General features: G+C 46.2%; 1 protein-coding gene and 1 long non-coding RNA gene across 2 annotated transcripts; both read right to left on the bottom strand.

Annotated features, from left to right (window-relative positions):
- Positions 1-1248: 1248 nt before the first annotated feature.
- Positions 1249-2162, bottom strand: LOC120849211. The gene is made up of 3 exons (XR_005717887.2): positions 2131-2162; positions 1400-1524; positions 1249-1304 (listed from the first exon to the last, which is right to left on the bottom strand). It is a non-coding gene; the product is annotated as an uncharacterized LOC120849211 (long non-coding RNA).
- Positions 2163-2714: 552 nt separating this feature from the next.
- On the bottom strand, positions 2715-3975 carry LOC115315780. The gene is made up of 5 exons (XM_029975086.4): positions 3876-3975; positions 3541-3789; positions 3312-3483; positions 2978-3126; positions 2715-2896 (listed from the first exon to the last, which is right to left on the bottom strand). The coding sequence occupies exons 1-5, from the start codon at positions 3931-3933 to the stop codon at positions 2715-2717; spliced, it is 810 nt and encodes a 269-aa protein (XP_029830946.3). The 5' UTR covers positions 3934-3975.
- Positions 3976-8786: the final 4811 nt, after the last annotated feature.

Consider the following 8786-nt stretch of genomic DNA (forward strand, 5'->3'; position numbering starts at 1 on the left):
GTTTGTGAATTTAGTAAAGCAGTATTTTCATATGAGAGCCGTATTCATCTACTTTCGTAGAGGGCCTACCTCATTTTTATTAAAAGGGGCTACACGGCAATGGAAGTTGACACTGCAATAAGAGGAGAATTGCAAAAATTGTTCGAAGATTCCGGGAAATATAAAGACTGGTGGAGCTCATAACAGCTGGCAGACCGAAAAATTTAGTTTTTCAAATGAATCTGAATCAGCAAAATTTTAACGGTTAGTGTTTTTTGGAGTTTATCAAGTTTATCTGTGAACGCAGAACCCTAATTACAACTAATGGACTGGGAAGAATTATAGCACTGGCCTGTCCTCATCTCCTAATACCTCTACTGTTGGCACTGATGTGCGAACAATAGAGGTGCACCATGCTGGGCTTGAAAAATCCGGCTTGAGAGGGCAGGTGCCAATGCTTGCATCTCTCCATTACTCTTCATCGTGGCCCTAAAATCAAGCATTATCAATAGAGGAGATCTGCATTTCTTTGACAAATGATTGCAGACCGAGCTAATGTCCTCCTTACTGTCGGTCAGGGTGTCCTAACGGAAAATGGTGATCCATTTTGGAGCTCGGCTGTTTTCTCTTGGGTCTGTCTGCTTGCATTCGTCGTACGGCCTGCAAAACAAAGCGGTTGCCTACCATGGTAGTTTTCATTAGGACGAGGCTTCTTTGTGCTTACCACTGGCAGCATGAAAGATCCAACCAGGTCTTTGCTGCCTGCTGCTGTCCGCCTCGTTGACAGACTTTCCAAACTACAGTGAAAATTCAGACTGTTGCATAATTACATTCCTAGAGATTCCAAGTTGGGCTAGATGGGCGTTCACACTGAAGTTAGTGTCGTCCTCACCGCAAGTTGAGCTGTAGCCTTGAATCTCGCTGTTTTGTGACTTTTCTGTGACTCCGCAATTTCCACCGGCTAAAGTTACTTGCCCTCTTTTGAGATAGGCACGCCATGACCAGCTTGATTAGGCCCTAAAATGGAACATTCTCATGTGGAGAGATCTGTATTTCTGTGAAAAATGATTGCGGACAGAGCTAATGTCCTCCTTACTGTCGGTCAGGGTGTCCTAACGTAAAATGGTGATCCATTTTGCAGCTCGGCTGTTTTCTCTTGGGTCTGTCTGCTTGCATTCGCCGTACGTCCTGCAAAACAAAGCGGTTGCCTACCATGGTAGTTTTCATTAGGACGAGGCTCCTGTGTGCTTACCACTGGCAGCATGAAAGATCCAACCAGGTCTTTGCTGCCTGCTGCTGTCCACCTCGTTGACAGACTTTCCAACCTACAGTGAAAATTCAGACTGTTGCATAATTACATTCCTAGACATTCCAAGTTGGGCTAGATGGGCGTTCACACTGAAGTTAGTGTCGTCCTCACCGCAAGTTGAGCTGTAGCCTTGAATCTCGCTGTTTTGTGACTTTTCTGTGACTCCGACATTGCCACCGCCTAAAGTTCCTTGCCTTCTTTTGAGATAGGCATGCCATGACCAGCTTGATTAGGCCCTAAAATGGAACATTCTCATGAGGAGAGATCTGTATTTCTGTGAAAAATGATTGCGGACAGAGCTAATGTCCTCCTTACTGTCGGTCAGGGTGTCCTAACGGAAAATGGTGATCCATTTTGCAGCTCGGCTGTTTTCTCTTGGGTCTGTCTGCTTGCATTCGCCGTACGTCCTGCAAAACAAAGCGGTTGCCTACCATGGTAGTTTTCATTAGGACGAGGCTCCTGTGTGCTTACCACTGGCAGCATGAAAGATCCAACCAGGTCTTTGCTGCCTGCTGCTGTCACCCTCGTTGACAGACTTTCCAACCTACAGTGAAAATTCAGACTGTTGCATAATTACATTCCTAGACATTCCAAGTTGGGCTAGATGGGCGTTCACACTGAAGTTAGTGTCGTCCTCACCACAAGTTGAGCTGTAGCCTTGAATCTCGCTGTTTTGTGACTTTTCTGTGACTCCGACATTGCCACCGGCTAAAGTTACTTGCCTTCTTTTGAGATAGGCATGCATGACCAGCTTCATTAGGTCCTAAAATGGAACATTCTCATGAGGAGAGATCTGCATTTCTGTGAAAAATGATTGCGGACAGAGGTAATGTCCTCCTTACTGTCGGTCAGGGTGTCCTAACGGAAAATGGTGATCCATTTTGCAGCTCGGCTGTTTTCTCTTGGGTCTGTCTGCTTGCATTCGCCGTACGTCCTGCAAAACAAAGCGGTTGCTTACCATGCAAGGCTGTATTAGGACCAGGGTGTAAGATAGACAGGTGGGGAAACGAGAGCCAAATGAGCGACCGGATTGTGTACCCCTCGGTTTTCTCTTTTTCTGTGGCGCCATCGATGTGGAGCACCGCAAACTCTCACTCCAGGTGGGCGACGGGTGGCGACTGGCTAAACTGCCGGAGATGGTTTCTCGTGGATTTTCAATAAAGACTGTCGTGCTCTCTCTTTATTTTGCGCACTCTCCCATAAAGTTCCATGCAAATCCGATTCCGATTTTTTTCCTCTCGCCGCAGCGCCATCTGTTGCAAGTCGGGGGTACCCGCAAGCAGACGAGTACACAATCCGGTCACGGCGCTGCGGTAGGCTTCTATGGGCCGTTTCCCCACCTGCTTAGCTTACACCCTGATTAGGACCAAGGTCCTGTGTGCTTACCTGCGGCAGCATGGAAGTCCCGACCAGGGATTTGATGTTGTTACTGGGGGCTCTGGCCGAACCTGGACATTCGTGCTGCCACGAGTTCCTCTTTTGGAGGCCTTGTGTAGGCCGCAGTCATCGGTGCCGGGAAGACGACGGTGTTGGCCTTCGATGCAGCAGCCAGGGACCGCCACTGTTTGCTGCTCTCCATTGCCTCCTTGATGAGCTTTCCAACATACTCTAGAATTTTAAACCTTTGCATGATAACATTCCTAGGCTCTCTGGACAAGGCATTCACACTGCAGTTAGTGTTATACTCACTGTAAGTGGGATCCGTAATCTCTGGTCGTGCTGTGTGGTGGCCCTTTCGTGCTTTTGATGTTACGACCGACCAACGTGGCTTGCCCTCTCGTGTGACGGCTTGGCAGCGGTTTGAGTTTTCGTTGAAATGGAGGATTGCAAGTCGAGTCCTGCAAGATGGTTACATTTCAGTGATGGTAAAGTGTGCCACTTACAAAGAGTGGTTATTCTGGCATCAATCCAATTCCATTATCTGATCATTAGGAAGAGACTGTCAGGTTTGTCGCATTGTAACCAATGGACTGGATGAAAGTGTCCAAACGAAGGAAATGTGATTGTAAATTGGTTGACTTACTTTGCAAGCATGCCTTCTGGGCTGAAAGCCTGGGACTTCGGGGCGAAGTCTATCAGGACGCGGTGGAACGCCTCCAAAGCATATGTCTGGCCATGTGGAGACATCTGTGCAAGGTCCTTCAGGAGCAGTTTGTTGCCAGTGATGCTCTTGAATTGGTTGTAGGCCTGCGAGTCTGAGGATGATACATGTTTTAGAAAAACCACCTTCATTTGGAAGAACAAAAACATACTGGGATCCATCCATGGTCGTGTTGCCTCTGGTACGTCACCATGGAGGCACCTTCCATATGTTCCTTCGTGCCCCGAGTGTTTGTTGATGACATGGTTGTGCATGCTGAGCCAGATGTCGATGAGCAGTTTCTTTTCGCCTCCTGCAGCCCTCGCTGACCAGTACATATGGTTTGTAGTTGTCTGGATCCAGATTTGCAGGTCTTGGCATCCAGCCCGTTTGCTTGCTGCTGTCAGCTTCTTTTTCACACCTAAAATTCAGAGTCGTGTCAGGGAAACCTGCAGCGTGATCGCTGGAAAATAAAAGCTACACGTATGGCCTGTTAGGATTGCTTACTTTTGGAGATGTGCCATATGTCAAAGAAGTGGTCAATCCCGGGTTCGTGCGTCTTCATGTGCTTTCGTGTGGCAGGGTGAGGGTCAGTCACCAACGTTCGGATCTTGATACTTGCACCATTAGGTTTCGGAAGATAGCAAAAGAATAAGTGATTATGCCAATTTGAACAGAGTGCCTGAAAGGCCGCCGAGTAGTGATATACACGAACTATGCATGAACATACCTTTCTCCTTGAAGAATTGCAGCTGCTTGAGGAGGCCCTCCTTCTTCATGTTGACACTGGCCATGGCCTGTTCAGACTAAAAAAAAGTGTGAAATGAATATTTTACCAAAATAGTGCATAGCAGGGAAGTAACTGATGACATAACACAAGAGAAAGATTATGAGGTTGTTGCAACTGGTTCACGTAAATCTGACTACTTGCCTCTTTTAGCTGGACCTGGACAGAGTGTAGAATCTTGTTGATTTGCTCGACATGGACTGTGTACGTCAGGTACTTGGCACAGAACCCAGGGAGTCAAATCTCCCGTCAGCAGAGATGTCCACCTCTTTGTTCTGCAACTCGTTGAGAAGTTCCTGTTGCTCTTGCAGTCAGACCTGTTCATGCAGATAAATATTGCTTTAGAAAGGCATGGAGCATACTACAATAGTCCCATCTGTTTATGTATGCATAGTGTAGTGTTGTCGAATGAATGACTGAGTGAAAGAAAAAAGAAAGCACAATGCAGCGAGTTTGAATGTGACTTAGATTGTGCTAGGTTGTGATTTGTGTTTTTATGTTTGTGTATTTCATAAAAGAGGCAGCAGGCCGCCCGTTACCTCGACGCTGCCCTACCCTTTTCCATTCTAACAACCACCCTCTGTCTCTTGACTCTCACAAGGAACCTGACTCACTCAACCCAATGCCAAACAGGGAACTACCCCAGGATACTACACATGGCAGAAATAAATTAAAGTATTGTGGATTTAGTAGCCCATGGCACATATGTAACTTGATGTATAAAATTTTATCTCTTAGCACTATACCATTGAAGTGGCATACTACAAGAAGATATTTATTCATTTAACCGAAGTGTGACTGGGGCTCCAGTTTTGTACCTCATTCGAAAATTGGGTATATGGGAAAAAAATGCAGCAGCAGTGTTCCGGAATATTGCTCACCTTGTGGATTGCAGGTAGAGCGAAGGCCTTCCGATGCTCGTAGAAGCTCGAGTTGGAGATTACCTGCACGTTCATATGGCGCAGCATCCGCAGCGTAGGGGCAATCTTCACCCCAGAGAAGACCAGGTGGCTGGTCAGCAGTATGTTCCCTGCTGGTCTGCCGTTGACGATGGGCTGGCTTTTCCATGTGCGCACGTGCTCCACAGGGCAGATGCTGTAGACTGTGATCAGTGTGCCGGTAGTTTCGATCGTTGTTTGGCACAGTCTTGAGCACTCTTGGCACGTTTTGAAAAGCTCCCTTAGGCAGCTCTCGAACACCAGAAACTGGCGCTCTTCTTCTGGTGGTGGTGGTGGAGCTGATGCACCATGCTCGATTCTGAAATGGGATCATGTGAAGCATTCTTTACAGATTCTATGTGTTTATATGCACAACTTACCTCGTAATCCTCGCTGTGAGACGGAGAGTAGGTTCCGTCAGAGTCTGGCATGTTGCTGGGAACAGGAGATGTGCATTCATATGGCACCCCACTGCTACAAGTGGAGAAGGCAAACTCAGGTGGATGCGACTGTGCAGGCACGTCTGCGACAGGGACAGGTGGCACCACTGCAGGGATGTTTGTCTCAGCAGTACAGTCCCTGAGGGTCATTTCTGCCTCGTAGTGTGCAGGCAGTCCAGTTTCCGAGGCCTGGGTCTGCAAAGGGCACTGTTTATTACACATTTCATATTTTTAAGGTTGAAGGGTGCAACTCGAGCACTCCACACAATGCCGTCACCGCGGCAAACATCCATGATGCCTTGTTTTTTAGCTGATGGCAAACATCCATGAATTGTTTTGTAGCCTTTCCATAGCTTAGAATTTCATGCACTCAACCAAAGCTCTCACTGTAATACAAATCTAAGGGATGCCTCACTCTTTATATTTGTTTTTATAACTTACATTACCATCTATATTTTCAGTCTCTAGCTCAGCAACAATAAATGTCCATGTCGCGATATGATGTCACATTACATACATATGTAAAGCTGCAGATTCACATGTATTTACCAACCACTGAAGGAAATGCAACCAGCGAGCACTTATAGCCGCAAGTGGGAAACATACAGCAACTGCCATGAGTTCTCAACGTCCAGAAGTGCCACCAAGCAACAAAATCATGGCGTGCATTTGCTATGTGCATACAAATTTGCAAACGCGGGTTTGCACGCAATCGTGGGTGCAGGATTGTGAGAAGAAAAAAAACTGAGTTTGCTCACAAGAGTAGATATAAAAGAAAACCTGCTTGTTAGTAGTCACGGACGCTTGGAACTTTTCTAAGCTGATACGAAAGGGTTCCTCTCTGTAAACAAGCTGGGAAAACATTTATTGACTTCGGGTGGGTCAATAGCAGAGGGGGGTGGTGATGGAGGTACCATTACAGGCGATTTATGACTGTGTCCTCTTATCTCATTTGTTCGTGTTTTCTTTTTACAAATGAGTTCGATCCTGGTGGTGCATGCACTGATAGGGTTCTTCGTTTTCGGGTAAAACCCGATAATACCTAATTTTTCTCCCCCGAATAGTTCTGATGAAAATCGGGTTAAACCCGATTTCTCCCCGAAAAGCAGTGTTGAAATCACCTGACTTGATAGAAAATATGAACCATTCTGGATCTGTTTAAACGGTGTTTCCTTGGTCATCCGTTGATGGTTACAATTTTCTTCGATTTGCGTGACCTCCGCAAAGATTCAGTTCAGAGCCGATCAGAAGGTAGAAACATATCCTATGCCTATATAATATATTTTGTTTACTTTTATTCATGTAATTAACACATTGCACGTACTTGTAATTGATAAAGAAATCCCGAAAAAAAATCCGAATTTCGGAATGGTTTCTGGAAAAACTCGATTTCTTCCCGATTATCGCCCGAAAAATAGCGCCCGATTTTCACCCCCCGATTTTTGAAAAATATAAAACCCGAAAATGAAGAACCCCATGCACCGCACCATTCGCGCGATAAGCTCTCGAACCGCTAGTCCGGAACATTAGGCACCACTGATCGACTTGACGAATGCCATGTGGATTCCCATGTTACACAAATGCGTCCTCAGTTCTTAGTTCAGAATATAGATACCAGAAGCAGCCGCACTGCGCAACGCAGAATGCCATGTTCGTGACACTCCCAAAAATATTTGAGCCATCGAAAAACTCACCACGACTTTTTGGCGCTTTGGGGGAGGATCGTCGGTCTCATCGGCGACGGGAAGCAGAAGCGTCGGCACAGCATCTGATCGAAGACGTGAACGACGCAGGTCGTCCTTTCGGAAAGCAGTCGGCTCGAAATGTTCGGCACAAAAACGGGGAATGAGAGGCAGGTTCTCGATGTCGTGCCCTCGCCCGGCGCAGCGTAACCACGCAGTCCTTCGTGGTTCTTTCTCCGGCAAAGAGAAGAATCGCAAGCCCTTGCGAACGTTCTTCCCAGTTTGATGGCGGCACGTCTTGACGAAACAAACGTTCGGCATTTCAGGGAAATCGCTCACTCAATGGATAAAAGAAACTACTGCAATACGCAGTCGCATTCCACAGATGATAAGGAAAAGTTTGACTCATTCACGTGGAAGGATCGCAAAGCTGGCTTCGGAATAGGGATCCACGGGAAGAAGGAACACGTGTGTCGCAAACGCACGCTTGCACACGCCCCGGGAAGCAGACGACCCGACGCGCCGACGCATCACCCCCTTGCAACACGCTTGCGGGGAGAAAACATAGTTCGCTGGCTTTGGAACGATAATTGCGAACTATGTTTCCCGCACCACAATCAGTTTACGTTTTTCTCAAACTCTAATTTACAACAAGCTTAAAAAGTATTGCAATAATAACGTTCGCATTCACCGCGAGATGCAGCATTTCCATTGGTCAAGTTTTAGCGATGGCCAGGGAATGGGCGATTGTCTTTCAAGAGGAAATAGTAACGATATATTTCTACTGCCATTTACTTAATAAACGGTTTTGTACTCTAAAACTTTGTATACATATTAACTTGCACCTACTACGCAATTTAACAACATAAACAGACGATCGCAGAAAGCTCCGGAGGGCACCTTTAATGCATATACAGGATTGAAGATCGGCCACAGTATGGTCTAGCCGTGTCGACCATTTTGGATTAAGAAAATTCCTAGTAGGCGCTTCGGGGTCGAGAAATGTCACTTTGGTAAATGGTGTCAAACCGAAACTAAACAGGAAAGAGCGCCGGTAGAGTTATCGCTCCGCCTTTCCGGGCATGGGATTCGTCATTATCACGGCCGGTTCCACTTGCTTAGGCGAGCCGGCCGCGATAATGACGAATCGCCTGCCCGGAAGGGTGGAGCGATAACTTTACCCGCACTCTTTCCTGTTTAGTTTCGATTTGACACCACTTAAAAAAAGTTATATTTCTCGACCCCGTAGCGCCTACTAGGAATTTTTTTATTGATATTTGACGAAACGGCTAGACCATACCGTGGCCGATCTTCAATCGTCTAAATACATTATGCGCCCTCAAGTGAAAAATTAAAAAAGTTAATTAAAACATTTTAGTAAATTAGCTAACTAATTACCTAATTTCATCATTTTTCTAGAGGCCGCCATGGCCACTAACACTTCCCCAGGGCTCAAATTACTCTATCTCACGTTCCCCCTTTTTTTTTAAATTTGGTGCAGCTAAAAAAAAATACATCCTGTATATATATTTCACTTATCACTTTCGAGTGCCAAATTTCTATATAGCATG

The sequence above is a fragment of the Ixodes scapularis genome, unplaced genomic scaffold (genome assembly GCF_016920785.2).
Source record: "Ixodes scapularis isolate PalLabHiFi unplaced genomic scaffold, ASM1692078v2 ptg000775l_1___fragment_2___debris__unscaffolded, whole genome shotgun sequence".
NCBI classification, from domain to species: Eukaryota; Metazoa; Arthropoda; class Arachnida; order Ixodida; family Ixodidae; genus Ixodes; species Ixodes scapularis.